This window comes from Squalius cephalus, assembly GCF_949319135.1.
Source record: "Squalius cephalus genome assembly, chromosome: 7".
In the NCBI taxonomy this organism is placed as follows: Eukaryota; Metazoa; Chordata; class Actinopteri; order Cypriniformes; family Leuciscidae; genus Squalius; species Squalius cephalus.
The window spans coordinates 17,886,432-17,907,191 of record NC_137128.1 but is presented as its reverse complement, the minus strand read 5'-3'; the positions used below and the strand labels follow the sequence as shown (position 1 = coordinate 17,907,191).

The 20,760-nt window shown below is 40.7% G+C and overlaps 1 protein-coding gene across 1 annotated transcript in view; it reads right to left on the bottom strand.

Moving 5' to 3' along the window:
- Nucleotides 1-20,760, bottom strand: part of st6galnac3 (ST6 (alpha-N-acetyl-neuraminyl-2,3-beta-galactosyl-1,3)-N-acetylgalactosaminide alpha-2,6-sialyltransferase 3) — an 87,588-nt gene that overhangs the window by 11,861 nt on the left and 54,967 nt on the right. Inside the window, exon 3 of the mRNA XM_079876051.1 lies at nt 19,217-19,626. Within this exon, the coding sequence (XP_079732177.1) occupies nt 19,217-19,626 (410 nt within the window). The remainder of the gene's footprint in view (nt 1-19,216; nt 19,627-20,760) is intronic.

The following is a 20,760-nucleotide window of genomic DNA, read 5'->3' as shown; positions in this document are numbered from 1 at the left end:
TTCTTTTGTCAAATCAACTTATATTCACTAATGTTGTTCGGATAACATATTTTGAGTTTCTGTTGATTAAACTAATCTCTTTCCTTGTATTAACTCAAATCTTTAGTTTCAGTGAACTCAGTGAACTCAGTGAATATTAAGGCAATCGGGTTACTTACTTTTTAAACCAGCAATCATTTAGAGTGAACTAAAATAAAAATGAATTAAAGTAGCACAGATGTAATAAGGCTTAGTTCGACAAACCTAATAAAATGAATTTGATCTTACTATGCATTAACCTAATCGCATTGACCTAATCCAACTAAACATTGACCTAATCCAACTAAAGTGTGTTGACCCAATGGAGCTGACTTAATCTGAATGAAATAAATTAAATTGTGTGGAAAAACTTTCTTTAATTAAATTTAAGTAGGGTTAATTATCATTTATTTATTTATTGATTTGAGTGTAGCAGAAAGTGGACTGGAAATGTGTTGAGAGAAAAAGGAAATTAGATCACGACTTGCTGAAAGCAAGAATCAAACATTTATTTTCCAAAATAACCATTACAGCCATAGTTGCCATTTACAATAGTGGCAGGAGAGACTATCTGCCTTGGCCAACTGAATACATCAACAACAAAAGCATCTCCAATTGCCTGGCAGGAGTTTCAGTTTGTTAGTGTGTGTTTTGAGAAGCAATCTCTGTCCAGTTTTATGTTTTGCTGAGTGATCGTTACAGTTGTCATCCGTGACGGAAAGCGACAGTGTTCTGTGCCGTGCACGGCTCTTAGACACGCTCTCTGCTTCTCTGTTGCTTGTTTGTGTGCTTTAAAGTGAAATCAGATAGACATTCTGTGATGTCGAGCTACAATTCTGATTCATTAAAACAAAAACTGGTAACACTTTAGGGTAATTTGTTTAGTTAGCTACATTAGTTAACATGAACTAACAATGAACAATACTTTTATAGCATTAATCTTAGTTAATGTCAAGCTCAATATGTTTTTAAAATCAAATCTGTTCAAATTAGTTAATGCACTGTGAATTAACATGAATATGGACATTTTATTAACTAACATTAACAAAGGTTTATAAAAGCTGTAAAAAATATACTGATCATTGTTAGCTCATATTAACTAATGCATTAACATGTTAACAAATGGACCTTACCGTAAAGTGTTACCCAAAAACTTGTATCAGGGCAGGTTAAAACCCTGAACTCCACACATTTTTTTGCAAAAAGGTTATTTTTCAAGCAGTCGTGCTCAATAATTCATGCATTTATGCATTCGATTACAAAATGGCTAAATTCGCTTAATCAAATGTCAAGTTGGGCAATTGAATTGGTCAGCAAGAATGATTCCTGCCTCAAATCACTGTAATGAGAACATTATAATTACACAATATTGATGTTGGAATTTTTACTTTAATAATTGTATGTTGTTAATACATTGTTCACATTGCAGTTTTAACTTGGACATAGCAAATACTTTACTACGGTCCTGATCTCTGATCAACACATTTAAATATTAAGCATAACTTCATTAATATTCATAGGTCAAGCCTTTGTCATCTTGAGAGATTGCAATGCCGCTTGAGTAAATCCTGATGGATGTCTTGGCCCACTTTGCAAAAACAGTTAAGTTAGCCATAAGGGATGCTTTCATGCAGCAGATACATTCATCAAAACATCATGCTTCATGCAATGGCATATTCCTGGATGCTTTGAACGCTCAACAAATTCTCAAAGGAAATCTAGGCAGACATAAGTTTTGTTTATGCATTCTGTAAATAGTGCTCCATAAAGTTTCAAGAGCTAGAACTCTTTATGAGTCATAATCGCTCAGTCTCAGCAGTGAATGAATGGCCTCAAAGGAAATAAGTGCACGAATAAGGTGAGCTCAAATAATCCTGCAATTGACTAAGTTTCTGTGCATACATGAAAAATGGAGAATTACAAAATATCTAACGTGACGAGTTGATGCATTAACTAATTTATCACCCTACTCAGTTTTTCTACTTTAGACTGCTTACGGAACAAATCTCATCTGCAGAAATATTCATGAATCTATAACAAGCTAAAGCCTTATGCTCTGATCTCTATCAGCTCAGAGAAACAGCATTGCATGATTTTACCATCTCTCATGGTTGGAAATAGATCGATCTAATGTCTTTAACATCAGTTGCAGCTCATCTTGTGCATTTAAAGCAGGGAGAAAAATTTCTGGATTTGATTTACTGTGAAGTTAAGCAGATTCATTTCATAAACGTGTGCAGATTTTTGCATCAAGGCATACTAAAGATGTCAATGATGCTTATTTTTCTTTAAAAAAATCAAGATAACTTCGTTTACAGATAGAGATTAATATTGTAAATAGATCAACATTGATTAAAGATTGATATTATAAACTCATACTATGTATTTTATGAATTTGTATATAACTCAGTATCTTGTTGTAATTTAAAGAAACATCTGGCAAATGAACTAACACCGTTTCTTTTAGGTTTTCTAAGTATAAAATAAGTAAAATGCTATTTAAACAGTTTTAGTTAATCTATCACACTGCAGGCTGTTACCTGTTTTTGTTACCAAAGGCATGCAGTTTTTTATGTTAAACGCAAGCAAAATGTCTTCTTTCTATCATTTACACATCAAAACAAATAAAAAAGCGTTACAGAGACAGCCAGAATTGACTTTTTTTTTTATTTAAAATCAATCTTCAAGGGCTAAATTGACTTTTTTGAACTACAAATCTAATCTAGGCATAGCTGCATTTGCTGCAGGGAAAGAATATGAGTGAGCAAGAGAATGAAAAATTTCAATATTTGAATTCTGCTCACATCCCATCTCGGTAATGTCTCTTTCAAAGGCTCCAGGATCTGTGATAATAGCCAATGAATGATGAGGCCTATTGCATGCATTAGGACTTTTATTCCCTCGTCCTATTCATAGAGTTTTCCGGCAGCGTTTGGATTCATGGACTATAAAGCCATCTATCCCAACACTAGGTTGATTCAACAGAACTTTCCAAAGAATACACAAACGGCGGTGCCTCAGGAAACACTCTCTGGATAATGGTAGGTCATTTCTGCTATTTTGCTGACATTCAGCCAAATTCTATAAAGAGCTGAAATTACAGTGGCTGCTAAAAAAGAGGAAATGGATTTCCTAATACCATAAGCATGTAATATGTCAGATAGGTGCTAGGTAAGTCAATATAGAATATATTTATTAAAATTATGCAGAGCGACTTTGTGCAGCCGAGCAAAATAACAAATAAATGAAAAGATAAGCACATCTCAAAAATCCTCTGTGAGCATTCAGAATGAAAACAGTAAGCTGAAGAACTAATCAAAATAAATACCTTTGTGCCTTCAGTATGAAATAAGGGATTAGAGTTGGAATAGGGGTCAATGCTGTTGACATGGTAAATTTCAGACTTCTAAAGGTATTTTATACCAAGGTGCAGTGCGACATATTCACTCAGAGCCTTTCCTATACATTTCAACATTTAATAAATCAACTAGAAACATATGCATCAGGATTAAGAGGAGTCAAAATGTGTTAATTATTCTATTACGTTGATTACTTTTTTCATCAGTGGAACTGTCATATTCTAATGAGCCTAAAAAAAACTACATATTTTCTAAATAAATTAAAAAACATTTATAAAACAAACACAAATTTTAAAAACAAAATATTTTATACTTGCTGAGTACTACTTAACTTCTCAATCCTAAAGTAGCCCTACACTCTTAAAAATAAAAGGTCAAAAAATAGATTTTCCTAGTGATAGCCATAGAGCCAGAAGAACCAAACTGTGTTCCCTAAATAATCTTTCAATGAACAGTTCTTAAAATAACCATTTATTTTTCTTAAATTTAAGAATATTTAATTATCTAAAGAACCCTTTTCCACTGTAAAACCCTTTATGCAATGGAATGGTTCCATTGATGTTAAAGGGTCTTCATGAAACAATAGATGGCAATAAAGATCCTTTATTTTTAAGAGTATACAATCACTGTAACCCGGTTTCGGGTTCACCCAAAGAGGTTTATATTGGAGCAGAACAACTACATTAAAAAAAGTATTTTGTCACAACAACATAAAGCTAGTTTCCTTTCAGTCGCTCACGTTCAACGTAGTCGACGTGTCGACTGATCAGGATCACGCTTAGGGAGCCTGTCATCTTCGAGTATTGTAAATACGAGCCAATGCACATTGGCGTGCGTGAATTGCATCACACGCTCCGCCCCGCAGCCCGGGTATAAATACAGAAGTGGATGCACGCACCAGTTGTCTTTCGCTTTTTATTTCCGATATTTGATATTGATGTCTCTGAAGAGTGTTGTTCTACAACAAGCGAGTGTGTAGGTGTTCTTCTGGAAGACTCTCCCAGTGCTGGTGTTTCTACAGTGAGTGCAGCGGTGATCGCGAGCTTCTAGGCTCTCAACTGCTGTTTTAACGGCATCAAATTTTGTGTTAGTGTTTGTTGGACGGTTGGATAGTGGAGCGGTCTGTTGCGATGGAGCTTACTAGGTCGTGGACGGCACCTTTCTCTGCCAGAAACCGCCTTAGTAGTTCCTCCCCCCTCACTACCCTTGACGGAGGAGCGGTGAAGGGTTACGAGGCTATCCCTCCAGTGGAGAGGTCTGTTGCGATGCAACTGTGTCCGGCGACCGCTACCTCATCGAAGGGGGATCCTCGTCTTCCCTCTAAGGCCTGTAAGTTCTCATCCATCCTTCCGGGCAAGGCTTACAAAGCCTGTGGGTAAGCCGCCTCCACTCTGCATGCCATGGCGCTGCTTCAGGTCCACCAGGCCCAAGCACTCATGAACATGCACGAGGGTAGCCCAGGCTGTGAGCTCATGAGTGAGCTTCGCACTGCAACCGTCCTTGCCCTCCAGGCACGAAGGTTGCAGCTCGCGCGATCAATCTGGCGATGTCCACCATAGTGGTCCAGGAGCGTCATCTCTGTCTCAACCTGGCAGACATGAGGGATGTGGACAAGCCTAGATTCCTGGACTCTCCCATATCACAGGTTGGGCTATTCGGCGACGCGGTGGAGAACTTCACCCAACAGTTCTCTGCTGCCCAGAAGCAGACGGAGGCCATCCGGCACATCCTGCCCCGGCGGCCCGCTGCTGCCTCCACCCGTCCGCCTGAGGCAGATCCTCCACCCGCCTCTGCTCCCGCTGAGTCACCGCAGCAGCCTCCACCCAGGCCTCAGCGTGGACCCGGCCGCAGACGGGGCACCCAGCCCTCTCCAGGTGCTGCCAAGCTAGGTGGCAAGCGTCCGCGTAAGCGTTCCTGAGTGGGCCACTCAGGGATGGAGCTCTTGGAGATGGTCCACTGGAGGTGGAGGGCTGGGTGGAGTTCTTTGTATGTGTGTGTGTGTGTGTGTGTGTGTGTGTGTGTGTGTGTGTGTGTGTGTGTGTGTGTGTGTCTGTTCTGCCGCTAGCTCCCAAAAAAGCCAGCGGTACCTACATTTTCGAAGAAAGAGCAATTTCCTCTGTTCCTTGGTCCCAAGAGTGCCAGACTGGCGGTGTGTGACCCTGTAAAGCCTTGCACCCCTCAGCCACCTCTTGTATCGCCTTCCGGCAGGTGGGTGCAGTTCGAGGACCCGGTCACGCCTTCTCACGAACTCTCTGCCGTTATGTAGAGATAGGCAAGTGTTGCACCACACACTCAGACCCCACTTCAGGCCTTCCGAGCCGGGTTCCTGTACCCCTGGGTTGGTTCGTTGAAGCCTAGAAAGTGCTCCCAACCGATCCAGCTGGCTCCTCCGCACCAGCAGACTTGGCTATACGATTCATTTCGGCCGGCGTCCGCCCATGCTCAGCGCTATTCGTAACACTTTGGTGTTCAGCGAAGGTGTGTCTGTCATGTGCGTGGTCATCGCACTCCTACTGGCGAAGGATGCGATTAAGCCGGTCCCTCCAGCCGGTATGAAGACCGGCTCCCCAGCCCGTACTTCATTGTACTCAAGAAAGGTGGTGAGTTACGGCCAATCTTGGACCTGTGTCTCTTGAGTCGGGCCCTTTCAAGCTTCCGTTCAAGTTGCAAACACAGAAACGCATTTTCGAATGCTCCATTCCCGAGATTGGTCTGCAGCGTTCGACCTGAAGGACGTGTACCTCAGATCTCTACCCTTCCACAACGCAGACCATGCCTATGTTCTTGCGTTCAAGGTGTCAAAGTCTCAGTAAAAGTCCCACCCTTCGAGGGCTACATAGCCAGTTGGGTCTTCAGGTCAACTGGGAAAGAGTAAACTCAGGATCTCTTTTTCCGGTATGGAGATGGACTCGGTCCAACACGTCCATCAAGAGGAACGTGTCCGGTCGGTGCAATACAGAAGTGAGAAGGGGTCCCACTGAAACTTTTCAGAGGCTCCTGGGGCATATGGCAGACGCAAATAGATCGGCTTCCTCCATATGATGACCGCTTCAGCACTGGCTTCATGGGCGAGTCCCGAGGTGGCCGTGGCCGAGTGGCACGCTCCATGTGACAAAAACTGGCCTGCTGCCAAACTCTCAGCACATGATCAGACCTTTTGTTTCTCCGGGCCAGACGCCCCTAGAACAAGTGTCTGCTAACACCAGCTCTGCCGTGCAAAGGCAAAAGACCGTAACTTCGTTTTTGGTCGAAAATGAGTTATTTATATTTTTGGCACATTCAAGACCTTCTTTATCATGTGGATAAGTATCTTGAATCAATTCCGTTTTTTTTTTCGAGAAAATAATGATTTGTCTTAACAGTAACTTCCAAAAGCCCATGAGAAACCAAGGCAGAACACCGTAACATCAGTTACCGCTCTTTGGCTTTCTTTTGGAACGCTCAAATTGAGTTACGGTGCTCTGCCTTTGTTTAGCCGCGCGTCAATATGAAGTTACTGTGCCGGTGTTCAATCAAATAATGCTACCTACCAGATTGTATGGTTATCTGCCTTTGTTTTAATGTCCATTAAAATTAAAATAACGGTGTAGCCTGTGTACTTTGTACAGTTGCCATCAGTCGCTCTAACTTCTGATGTCCTCAGAGCGGTCAGAACATTTGTCTGCTCCATCGACAAACATGCGATATCGATCGCGAAGGATTATGCAGAGTTGACAGAAAAATGTTACACATTGCCGTATCAGATGAATACAACCAAGAATTAAAGCTCGGCAAACTAGCTGGCAGAGTGCCAAAACTTCGCCTTCAGCCCCGCCCTAAACGCGGTCGAGTCAACGCTGGACTAATAGGAGGTATTTTGTCATGTCAAATGTATTAATAATGCCATCAGAATGCAACAAAGCACAGGATAGCAATAAGTAGATTGCTATAAATAATTGTAAATCATACAAAATAAATGCCATGATCACTAGATTTTATACAGGTGTGTACTATAATGATTTTGTTAATGGTGATCAGCAACTAAATATTGATAATGTGGAAGTTACTGCCTTTTGCCTTGGCATGACTTCTCACTTTTTGCTGACAATACAAAGGCAAAGTACAGTAACTTTAAAATAGTGGTCAAAAGTCAAGTTTGAGCTCAAGATTTTTTAATGTATATAATTTCCATTACTAAAACATCTATTTGCCAGATTTCCAGTGTCCTACCTATAATTAATTTGGCGGGACAACTAAAAATCTTTAAAGTCATTTTTCTCAGTTCCACACTCTAGCGACTTAAGGTCTTTTGCCTTTGTAGGGCAGAGCTGAGGAGCCACGTATAACAAGGATGCAGTAACAGGGGTCTGGGCGAGCCTCCAACTGCATTGGCATCCATTGCCTTGAGTTGCTAGCAGTACCGCCGCTGCTCAGCAAGCCTGTACTCCTCAGTACAGCGACAGTTAAGCTACGCTTCCCTCACATGTCGCAACTCGCCCGCCACCTCCTCCTATGGAGTCAGAAGCTTCTGAGATCGCTTCATCCACTTTAAGTTCCAGCCTGCTCAATCGTGCCACTGACGAGGCCTCACGACAGCCTGTGGCCAAGGGAGAGTGGAGACTCCATCCTCAGGCGGTCCAGCTGTTCTGGGATCACCTCAGGGCCACACAGTTACATCTGTTCGCCTCTCCGAACTCGTCCCATTGCCAGTTGTTTACTCCCCGACCGAGAGGAAGACCCTCGACACGGAGACACTGGCTCACAGCTGGCCCCGCAAAGATGTGTTTCCCCAGTGAGCCTTCTTGCAAAACACTGTGCTAAGGCAGGAAGGAGAAGAAGCAAGTCTTCCTAGTTGCCCCTTAATGGCCCAACTGGACCTAGTTCGCCTGAACTTATGCTCCTCTCAAAAGCCCCTTCCTGACCCATTCCTCTGAGACATCTCAGGGACGGGGCACCATTGGCACCTGCGCCAGACCTCTGGAAACTCCATGTCTCGATGCGGAGGTTCTACAGTAGGTGATCTACCTCAAAATTATCGTAGATACCATCACTTCTGCGAAAGCACCCTCTAAAAAATTAGGCTTTCTTACGACCTGAAGTGGAACCTGTTCGTTGAGTGGTGGTGTTCTCACTGAGAAGACCCCCTAAGGTGTTTCGATCACTTCCGTGCTTTCTTTCCTGCAAGATGAGTCGGAGCGAGGGCTGTCTCCCTCCGCCCTCAAAATGTATGTTGCCTTTATATTAACGCACATCATGATGCAGTGGATCCAAATCCGTGGGGAAGCAGTTCCTGAGGGGAGAAAGGAGACTGAATCCGCCTTGCCCTCCCTCTATACCTTCTTGGGACTTATCTCTGGTGCTACTGCACTCAGAGACCCTCCCTTGAGCCTGCAGGCAGCAGAGTTAAAAATAATGTTTTTAAAGATACCGTTCTCCTGCTTGCTCGCCTCTATCAAGAAGGTGGGGGACCTGCACGCATTTTCGGTCGACGAATCTTGCCTGAAATTCGGGCTGGCCAACTCTCACGAGATCCTGAGACCCCGGCCTTGATATGTGCCCAAGTTCCTACCTCTCTCTTAAAACGGGACCAGGTGGTAAGCCTGCAAGCGCTGCCCCGGAAGAGGCAGACCCAGCCCTGGCTTTTCTCTGTCCTTCTGCTCCTTGCGATTATAACTGGACAGAATGCAAAGCCTCAGGACCTCAGACCAGCTCTTATCTGTTACGGAGACCAGCAGAAAGGAAGGCTGTTTCCAAGCAGGGGTTGGCCCACTGGATAGTGGTTCCCATCATCTTGGTGTTTTTACCCAAGGTGCACTGTGCCCACCTAGGTAGTGATCCTCTCCAAAGAGTGAGTGTAGCTCCTTCCTGGGCGTTGACAAAGGGTGCCTCGCTGACAGATGTTTTTAGAGCTGCGGGCTGGGCGACACCCAGCACATTCGCTAGAAAAATAGCCTATGTGTCGAGCCGGTTGTTTTCCGTAGGCTCCCTTCACGTGTAGCCAGTTTACTGTAAGCCCAGTTCGAAGTGTCAGTTTACTGCGCCATTCCCCTCCTAAGAACTGGATTCTCGCCATTCTTGCTCCAGTAGAGTCCATCTTTAGCCGAACCCTGTTGAGTTCCTCCACACCCTTCAGCATCGGACGAGGCGGAGCGTCCGACGCCAGGCCTTACACTCGTATGCACTGGTGGAACCTGTGTTAGGCTGGGTCCATATGTTGTGAATTCTTACAGCGATCCCATATGTGTATTCTTCCACGGTACGGCTCCCTGCGGCGAGCACGTGTCTTCCCTTGGCAGAGCCTGCTCTGCCGTCACTGACCGGTTGCATCTCCCCCCTGTTATAGGCTGGAGCCACCTCAGTGACATTCCATATGTTGTACTGCCCGGTGAATTGCCCTGTCCATATGTGTTATTTTCCACATGTTACCTCCCTAAGGGCAGGATGTGGCTTCCGCAGCGTATTCCTTCCAACGAAAGGTTAACGCTTTCCCAGTGGTCTTGTGGAACAGCAGTGACTTCCCTGGCCTAAGCCCTGTCCTATCTCTGCCTCAATAATGCGTGGGGATCAGGAGGCTTTTCTCTAGGCACTAGAAGGTGGCAGCACTAGTGACGTTTTAATAGGGATCCCGATCAGTTGACACGTCAACTACGTCGAATGTGAACAACTGAAAGGGAACGTCTTGGTTACGTATATAACCCTCGACTTAGTCCCGTCGCCATTATTGCTGGACCACCGCTGACTCCGGGCTCCGCTCGGCTCCTCAGCGAAAAACAACTGGTGCATGCATCCACTTCCGTATTTATACCCGCGCTGCGGGGCGGAGCGTGTGATGCAATTCACGCACGCCAATGTGCATTGGCTCGTTTTTACAATACTCGAAGATGACAGGCTGCCTAAGCGTGATCCCAATCAGTCGACACTTCTACTATGTCTCCGTTCCCTCCTTCAGGGAACGAGGGTTACATACATAACCAAGACGTTCTGAATGGCCGTCAATGGGTGGTGCATTTGCAACTACCACCAGGGGCTAATAAGGCCATGCTAAGTGCAAAACTGCTAGTATATTCTGTTTAATTTAGTTTCCTAGTGTGTACCTGTTTGTTCCCTTGATTGATTATTCCATTCACCTGTTGTCTCATTAATAATTTCGTTAGCTCCTGTGTATTTATACTCCCTGTTCTGTTCAGTTATTTGTCTTAATGCATAGTGGTTTGTTTTTCCTGTGATTCGCTGAGTTTTTCCTGCCTATACTGTGAGTTGTGAATTAAAGACTGTTCTAGTGATATATTTGTCTTTGTGTGCTTCGTATGTGTAACTTCCCGTGATATATGAATGGAGCACAATGGAATAGACCAGAACTCATTTTTAAAAGTAGAACTAATTTTAACTTAACATGTTGTCTTAAAAATGCAACAAACATGGTGTAAGATGCTCAAAACAGCATGAGTCACATTGCAATAACCAAAAGAAAAATCGAATTAACCAGAAAGGAATTATCGAGATTAGAATGACGGTATATGACTTATCATCTCGGCTGTATTAAACAGCATTCAAAGAATGAAGCCTGGTTTAATGCAGCACATTTCTGAATGCTCCTAAGCCAGCTGCATTTTATTCTCATCCTCCATAAGTAAATAAGTCAAGCAAAGCCTGAAAGGACTATTTATAGTATACTTTTTAAAATGCCTCCAAGCTTCCATTTCCAATTAAAACTACTATATGTACGCTTTGAGTCATTATGACCTAAAAGAGCACCATTGACTCTTACAACTTGGTGTCTACAGTGTTTCAGATATGCTTTTGTTTTTTTAGAGCGGCATCTTGGCAACTTGCTCATCATGGCAACGTTTACAGTCCATTCAGTGTGTTTGAACATAAAGTGTATTTAGCCTAATTATTTCATACCAAACAGTTAGAAGATCTAATCATCTCTAATGACATTATACTGTCACGTTATATTGTGTGATGTGCAGGTGCACTCATTAATATAGCGGGTAAAAGGGTCTGATTCAATTAGGCATAGAGTGGAAGCCGACCAATGATTTCCCGAGGCAAAATTGTGACTACTTGACAACTGTTGAGAACAAGAGTCTTTCTAGGCAATTAAATGTAGCATTTAAACCTGCCTGTTAAATGATGATATAAAATGGACAGTTCAGACTTCAAATTCTGATAGGACTAACGGTTAGCATTCTGTGAAGGTAAATTAATTATGCACTAATACGGCAAGTTTCTACATTGCTTAGTAACTATAAAAATCCCATAGACCAGTACATATCCACTGATGCAGAATGTGCAATTTCTCTTCATTAAGGAGCTTTAACTCAGTCTTTTTGAACAATTGATAGCAATTACTGTTCATAATAAAACAGGCACCCAGATGCATATTTTATAGACACTCCCAGAAAGTACAACTAAGTATTACAGTGTAATAAAGTTGTAATAAAGCAATTAAAAAGATGTAACAGGTAAAATGGTGGCAAGCAAAGTGAACAATCCACAAAATTGAGTCTCCGATTATCAGTAATATCTGCAGTGACTTAGCACCCTGTGTGTGTCAACACAGAGGTCAACAGGACTATCATGGCAACAAGGTAATGTGACAGTGTGATTTAGGAGGACTGTCCTCTGTTATCTGGACATAGTTTACCAGGCAACCCCCACACACAGCATGACAGTGAACCGGTAAATGTGCGACATTTAAGATAAAAGAACTCAGTCTGGAAGATTCTGCTTGGCCCAACGCTCTGCAGGTACTGTTTAGATACAGAGATTGCACAAAAGTTTACACATTGTCTGGGAGGAAACAAGTAAAGGTGAAAAGGGTAGAAATAAAGGATAATGAAAGCAGAGAGGAAGATAGATCAGAAGGAACGCTTAAAGAAAAAGAAAGCTAGGAAGCATACTAAAAATATTTTTGTATTCAAGTAAACACTGTGTATTCACTTATAAATATACGTGACTATAAATGGCTAAATACAGCTCTGGAAAAAAACTGAGACCACTGCAAAATTAGAAGTATCTCTGGATTTATTATTTATATCTGTTTGAGTAAAATGTTTTCAGACCTTGAATAATGCAAAGAAAACATTACAATTTTTTTCCATTTCATTTCATTTCATTACAACTTAGGAAGAGTTCAGAAATCAATATTTTGTGGAATAACCCTGATTTCCAATCGCATCTTTTATGCGTCTTGGAATGCTCCCTATAAGTCGGTCACAATGCTGTTGGGCAACTTTATGCCACTCCTAGCGAACAAATTCAAGCATCAGTAAACCAGGGGATCCTAGTGGGTGCCACTCTTTTCTCAATTCCCAGTATACAGTATAAAGGCACTGTTTGGACCTCATCGATGGGAACTTTTTAGATGTTCCCATTGCTGTGCAGTGGGGAATTACAGCCATCCCTCTTCCCTCCCCATCTCTGTCCGTTCCCTCAATGGCCTTCTCATCCCCTCCATCACCCTTGAATCTACTCCCTCTGTAAGTCTGATCATTTTGGGCAATCACGGTGAGGTGATTGAGCTGTACCTGTTAGATTCCCCGAGTCCTGGGGGACCCGCGGCTGGGGCAGCACAATCCTCACATGGTTGGTCAGGGATTTCCGAGTTCTAATTTGTTACAGGATTTGCCTACCATTTGAACCATTTACTTGAGGGGCATGAGTGGAAGCCTTTAACACCCCAATGGGACACTTTGAATACCGGGTCCTACCTTTCGGGCTCAACAGTGCCCAAGCTATATTCCAGGCCCTAGTTCTGTCCCAGCTGTCACCCAGAGATGGGAAGGTGCACTCTGTGCCTTCTTCTTTCACTGTCTGAGCCCTGATCAGCGCAGCCCTGTTCCTTTTGGCTTGATGGATTACAAGAATGTAGAGTATGTCCTTTCGGCGAAGAGGTTGAAAGCTTGCCAGACCTGCTGGGCACTCTTCTTTGGGTGGTTTAACTTCTACCTCTTGTATAGACAGAGCTCCAAAAATGTTAAGCCGGATGCCCTCTTCCGTCTATTCGAGGATCTTGGGGGGAGGCGGAAACCATTCTCTACAGGAACGTGGTGGTGGGATCCCTTTCCTAGGATGTCGAGCGGGGGCAGGGGGACACAAGCTCCCTTCCCCAAGGAGACAGCCCAGGAGATGGTGGACCACATCTTCTGGATCCATGGTCTTCCTGTGGATGTGTCCTCTGACAGAGGACCACAGTTTGTGGTCTAACATAGTAAAATTGTACAAGATTCACATTCATCTGTATTCATCTCTTAGCAATGCTCACAATGCTCGCATTTGTGCAAGCAGCAATGATATATCATTTCGCAAAAATGTCGCCACGTTTTCGCAATGAGCTGGGCAGTTTACTTCCTGTGTTAAGTCTGATTAAACAGTGATTTTACAATAGCACTTTTTGTAATGTCTACTGTTAGAACTGACAGTCAGCCTCAGATTGCTTCCACTTAGAACAGTAAAGTATCAGGAGAGATCGCAATTGCTCAAATCATTCTCCTGGAATCCTTAAGCTTTCTTTCATCATGTGCAACATTAGAGCTGCCATCACACATATCTGAAATGTCACTGATGCTCACAATCAGATGGGTGGATGTCTGACACTCAAAATAATGGAGTGTCTGTCACTCGCTTCCCCTGCTGCTGGTTCACACTGTTGGACTGATTGATGGTTCACAATGGACTAATGAGACAGAATTGGATGTTCTGATGTACTCTAGGGATTTCATTCAGTGTTTGACAGGCATTCAAAACTGGAATTAGGTGCTGAACAATGTGAAAACTGATATTAATAATAAAGAGAAATTAATAATAAAGCACACAAATGTCCAAAGCATATAATGCAAGAGCAAACCATCAGTGTTTTACTAGAGTTTTACATTTTCTGAAGTCCAAAACTTGACACAATGATGCTAGGGTCTTATGGCTGGTTGCCAGGGTTTTGTTGCAAAGGGGTTTTGAGAGGCTTTTAGCATGTTGCTTTGCAGTTGCTAGGGTGTTCTGAGTTTGTGCTTGGTGTCACTTTTCTAGTCTTCCATCACAAATCATGTGAGAGAATCATTAGTCTACTGTATCTATGCCTGAAGGGCAATGCCAGATAAAAGTATCCATGATAAAGATGATGTATAAAAACGTTTTAAAATCTAGTTTAAAACACGTGTCAAGTTCCTATAATAGCACTCTTTGTATTTATTTTGGTTCTGTACAGTTTAAAACATTTACACCATTAAATGTACTGCTTCTAAAATTGCCATGTGACCTGAACTAACCTTGGACTTGTCATAAAAAAGGTCAAATGATCTAATATTTTAACAGATTTGTTGACCTTGACGCTGTCATGACCAGTGTTGGGGGAAACTCATTACAAGTAACTTGAGTTATGTAATCAGATTACTTTTTCAAGTAACTAGTAAAGTAATGCATTACTTTTTAAATTTACAACAAAATATCTAAGTTACTTTTTCAAATAAGTAACACTAGTTACTTTTTCACATGTATTGACTGACAGCTCTCCTGTCCCCATGTTGAGAGAAATAAAGTGAGGTTGTGTTGCATGGAACATGCATGGAATTTAAGCATATGTGTGCATTGTTTAAGTTTTTTATTGTGAAGAATAAACTCCTGCACAGGATTAGGGTCCATATTCCAAATTCTCCCTTGCATTATTGTTATCGTTACAGACACACAGCCAGGAGGATAATTTTGAGGGTTTTCCCCCTCTATGTTGAATGGAACTCATGAATTTTATTCCATGGACAAAAGTTTTTCAAATATTAACTAGCATAAACACAGCTTTGTATTTTTTTTATTTATTTTTTCCTAAGAATTACACTACTGTTCAGAGGTTTGGGGTCAGTAAGATTTTTTGTAATTAAAAAAATATATATATATCGTTTTTAGCAAAGATGCATTAAACTAATCAAAAGGCATTAAGGCATTTAGGCATTTGGAATGTTACAAAAGATATCTATTTCAAACAAATGCTGTTCTTTTGAACTTTCTATTCATCATAGAATCCTGAAAGAAAAAAGTATCATGGTTTCACAAAAAATAATAAGTAGCTATAAATCCCGATATGTGAGTGGAAAGGTTTATAGATCAGGCTTGTCTGGGCGGCACAAATGTATTTTGTGTTGCATGCATGAATTAAATTATGAAGAAAGATGGATTGAAGAGGCGTTGTAAGACTTCTGCATGCTATTTTTTTCAATTGCTTTCAAAAAGTAGTAGGGACAATATTGACTTTGGCAAAACTTGCTGGGGACGTACATTAAACATTTGACACTTAAAACTAATGGAGTAATGGCTGCTGAAAATTCAGCTTTGCCATCAGAGAAAAATAAAATAAAATAAAAATAAACAAGTAGCATAGAAAATAAAATAGAAATTAGCTATTTTGAGTTGTAATATTATTTCACAATATTTACTGTATTTTTGGTAACACTCTACTGCACTTCTACAGCGTTTATTAATGTTAATGTTAATTTCAACACTTACTAATATATTTTTAAAATCAAAAGTTGTATTTGTTAACATTAATGCACTGTGAACTAACATAAACAAACAATGAACAACTGTATTTTAATTAACTAATGTTAAATCTAAGATTAACCAATACAGTAACAAATGTGTTGCTCATGGTTAGTTCATGTTAGTTAATACATTAACTAATGTTAACAAATGAAACCTTATTGTAAAGTGTTACCATATTTTTGTTGAGCCTTGATGAGCATAAAATACCTCTTTTATATATATATATATATATATATATATATATATATTAGCATCATGTCATTGACCCCTAAAACACAATCCTAAATCTGACAGCAGTCTGTATGTACTGAAATGAATCCAGTAAAGACATATACTGACACACCAAAAAGACAATCAATACTGTTTATTTCACACTCCCCCCAAAACCGAACAGCCATTAAATCCATTACCGTCTGAGTAGACCTCAAAAGGAATCAGAAGTGTGAAGTGACAGGTTGCAATCTCTCACGTCCATACCCTACTCTATATTGAAGTTCCCAGGAGAACCTAACCAGAGCGTGAAACTGGTCCCTAACCTTACCCGCATCCCTCCTCAATACCAGCAAGTGTTTTACAATACAACATGAACACAATAAGTGCAAAATATAACATTATTTTATGCAAGTACACAGTAGTTATTAAAGACACCTAATATAAAGTGGGATTCATGTTTGACTTTTTTAACTGTTTAACTCTCAGTATCTGATATAACAAGTCTTCTTCCGCAGTCTTCTGTGAATTTAGACTTTATTAGCGATAATTCGCTGCCTCTCAACCACACCGTCCAATCGCAGGTGTTGTCTGCGAGCGAGGTTGCTCCTAAAATGTGATTCGAAACAAAAGCTTGGCTGCCAACTGTTTCCTGACATGCCGATCTGCTCTATTAAGGCTGATTTATTACTGACATTACACACACATCTGCTCATGGCCACGCATTCACTCACACTCACGCTATAAGTTGCTCTTCTCTATGCGGTAAATGGCCGCATCTCACCTACCGGATGTACAAACCTCAGCATGCTGTTAGAGACATCACTATCTGCTTGCTTTTCCGCTTAAGGAATTGATGTAGGATAAAGGATAATCCTCTCCAGCCCTCCTTAGGAATATCTCTTATCTGTGCTATAACACAACAGCATTAGGACTATCATGTGGGGATTACTCTTGAAAGGCAGAACTATCTCAGCATTTCAGTCAGATTGATCAAATGCAATCTAAGCCTCTCCATGAAATAGAGATTTTTGGGCGACTTTTTAGAGAGTAACAGTGAACCTGCTGACTTTGTGAGCGCTCAACTTCAAATGAAACATTCATGAGGGTGTTATGTTATGGTCTGATGACTGTAATGAGTAATATCAACAGCTGATTAATTCCTGCGCTACGAGTGCACAGTGTGCCAGACTCATTAGCACACAGCGAGTGCTCTTCAGAACTCAAATAACCTTGAGAATCCATTGATTTCTTCAGACGGCATCTCACCTTTGGTACCGCGGGGATGTTGACGACAACACAAGGAAGATTTTTACCTACTCTGCCTCCTGAGAACATTGAGCTACTGAAGTGGCATTTTAGAGAAGGCTACAGATTTTACAGTTCTTGCGTATCTAAAGAGGACAAAGAACACATTGGTTTCAGACGTGAAACGATCAAATTAAATCACTGGCATTTCGGGATTCATGTTGGTGCATAAGTTTGTCTCAATCAATTTATCCATGTCTGCCAGTAAGTCCTATAAAAAAAGAAGACTTTTTTTTTTTTTTTTTAAGTTTCAAACAAGGCTCTTAAGCCAATTTATCAACTGACTTTTTAAAGTAAAAACACTTTTGGTTATGGGTCAAGAGAGTGTCCATGATAAAGAAGTTTTTAGAAATGTAATCTTTGTATTCATGTTGGTTTCACATGGATTAAAAAAATGTATAATTCAATTTAATAAATAAAATTTCATGAGGTGTAACCATCAAATTTTTTTTAATTAATAAATATCAAGGCTGTCAAGCGTTACTTTTTAAAAAATCAAATTAATTACATGATGTGGCGATTAATTAATCTAATTAATCGCAAATTAATCACACATCAAATCTGTCTGAGAAATTACCCCCAAAAGATAATTTAAAGTCATTATTGTGTTAAATGAGAGAAGCATCAAATAGACATGACGAAAAGTAGCTTTAGAATTTTTTTTAATTATTTGATTCAATATAGAATTGATTACACATAAACTTTTAGGCTTCAACAGCCATGAGAGTGAGTAAATGTTGACAGAATTTAAATTTGTGGGTGAACTATATTATTAATATGGAAATTGATTAAATTATACTCTAAATAAAGAAACTAAAACTGACAGTAGGTGGCGTGAACCCTGAACTAACCTTGCCATAAAAAAAAAAAATAATTAATAGACTTATTGATTATTGATTTATGTTTTTCTGCATGTTTCTGCATGTTAGTTGTACCACATGACTTTGAATTGGTGGACAAAAGTTTGCAAAATATTATTAAGCATTTTTTTTTTTTTTTTTACATAAATTCGTAAACAAATCTAACCTTTTGTAAATTTAAATAACAATTTTCCATCCTATTTGTTAACTCAATTAAAATTAAATTAAAATTCACAAAATTGCAATTTCAAAGGTATTCTCAATTTAGTTCTGAACAGATATGAGCCACTGCCTGGAACCTCCTGGGTTAATGTACAGTTACGTAATACATTTTACGGTTTTAAGGCTATGTTTAAGCTCTGTCAGTGTTTGGAATTGACAACCGCATTTACTTACACATGTGTGTTTCGAAATGTCCCATTCACACAGCAACTTACAGTAGCCTTTCGAATACTGTCTGTTTTCAAATCTTCATTAACCGACAGCAGCTTTTATAACGGAGCATTTGAGTCGCGCAACACAAAACTGACGGGAGACGCTCCAGTGGAGAACAGAGACTGGATCTAAAACCTTCAGTAAGATACTAAAAGCAAAACCACACATGAAAACCAGCAACACAAGGTAGACAGAGCATCTCTCTCGCACTGTATGATGTGACGGATAATAGTTGTCTAGTCCAGTTCTGTTAACACAGTGCAAGTTTTCAGAGAATGCGAGTCCTGAAAATGTATGTGTGTGAGTTAGAATGAGGTTGTCACTCCTGTACATAGTTAACTGGTCTGTGTGTGAATGTAACCGTATTAAGGACTCAAATACAGGACTCTGCTGCTGTGTGAACGTGGCCAAAGATGCTTAATGTTTAGAATCCACGCCAGATTTATTACCTCCCCCATACGCACAGTGCATCACAAACATGTCGCCGACTACATGAGGTGGTTACAAAACTCTCACCTGTCTTTGCCTGTCTCCTTTTTGAAAACCGTGTCGCAGTAATTCATGCGCTCTTCTGTGGTGACGTAGATGCGAGCCTGTGGGTAGTTTTCCACCGCTTGCCGCAGCATGTTGTACACGATGCCCTTGCCATCCTGCCTCATGTTGCGCAAGGGTCCCCAGACCACATAGACGGTCTCGTTCCCCTGGCCGAAGAAGTGCTGGGGCTTCTGGATTAGCAGAGGAACACTAGTGTGAGACACCACTCTCAGGTCCGTTCTGCGGCCCACGTCCCTCTCAAAGCCCCGGCTGGGTGCGTTGTTCATTCTCCATATGCAGGAGGACTGGTCGATCTCAGTCCCTGCCTCACGCCCCAACATCTGGCCAGAGCTGGACACTATACTGCAAACCTCACAGTGCAGCTTCAACGGCTAAAAGAAAAGAAGAGAAATGGGGTTAATTAGCATTAGAGGTTCATTTAAATCATGCATCGCAAGCTTTCATAGTCTATTTTACTAAATAATACAAAATAATTATATATATATATATAATTTTGTGAAAACCGTGATTCTTTTTCTAAGATTTCACACAAGTGATCACAGATCCTCGGCATATTTTTCCTGGTGTTTTTCAGAGTCAGTAGAAAGGTCTCTTTAGTGTCCTAAGTTACAGCTGTGACCTTAACTGTCTACCGCCTGTAAACTGTTAGTATCTTAAGGACTGTTCCAAAGGTGCATGTGCAGTAAATGTTTATGGTTCACTGAACAAGCATGAAAAACTTGTTTAAACCCTTTCCAATAAAGATCTGTAAGGCTTATTTGAATTTTACAAAATTATCTTTACAGTATCTTGAAAAAGAGACGTTACTTTTTTTGCTGAGCTTATGCATTAAATTGATCAAAACTTACAGTAAAGTAATTTTTTTAAACTTACAGTATCTTGAAAAAGAGATGTTTCTTTTTTGTTACTAAGCTTACATATCGTTAGCCTCATAACATAATTGCCTAAGTCATTTTTTAATTAATTATTTCTTAGGCAATTATTCTATGAGGCTAACGATATGTGATTTTTAAATATCCTTTTATATTCGGCCTGACTTAAAGGTGCAGTGTGTGATTTTTAGCGGCATCTAGTGGTGAGGTTGCGAATTGCAACCAACAGAAGTTACGGTGGCCGACAGGAAAAGACGTCGTCGTCTGAGACAGCAGAGAGTAGCCAGTTAAACAATGAGGTTTCTTTACGAAGATAAATTAAGAAATTATGTTTACTTAATTATTCAGTAAAAACGATATGTTATTGCGAATATTATTGTTATTTGTTCATCATTGTGTCAATGTTATATTCGCTGACTTAAGCTAGCTTCTTTGTACGAAGAACAACACAGTGTTGAAACACGCTCTGTAGTAGTTTGTCCGTTTAGGGCTATACTGTAGAAACATGATAGCGCAAAATGGCTATTTCAATGTAAGGGGACCCATGGTGTATGCACATACTGTAGAAACGGCTCATTCTAAGGTAATAAAAACATAACAGTTCATAATGTAAGGTCTTTATACACCACTGAA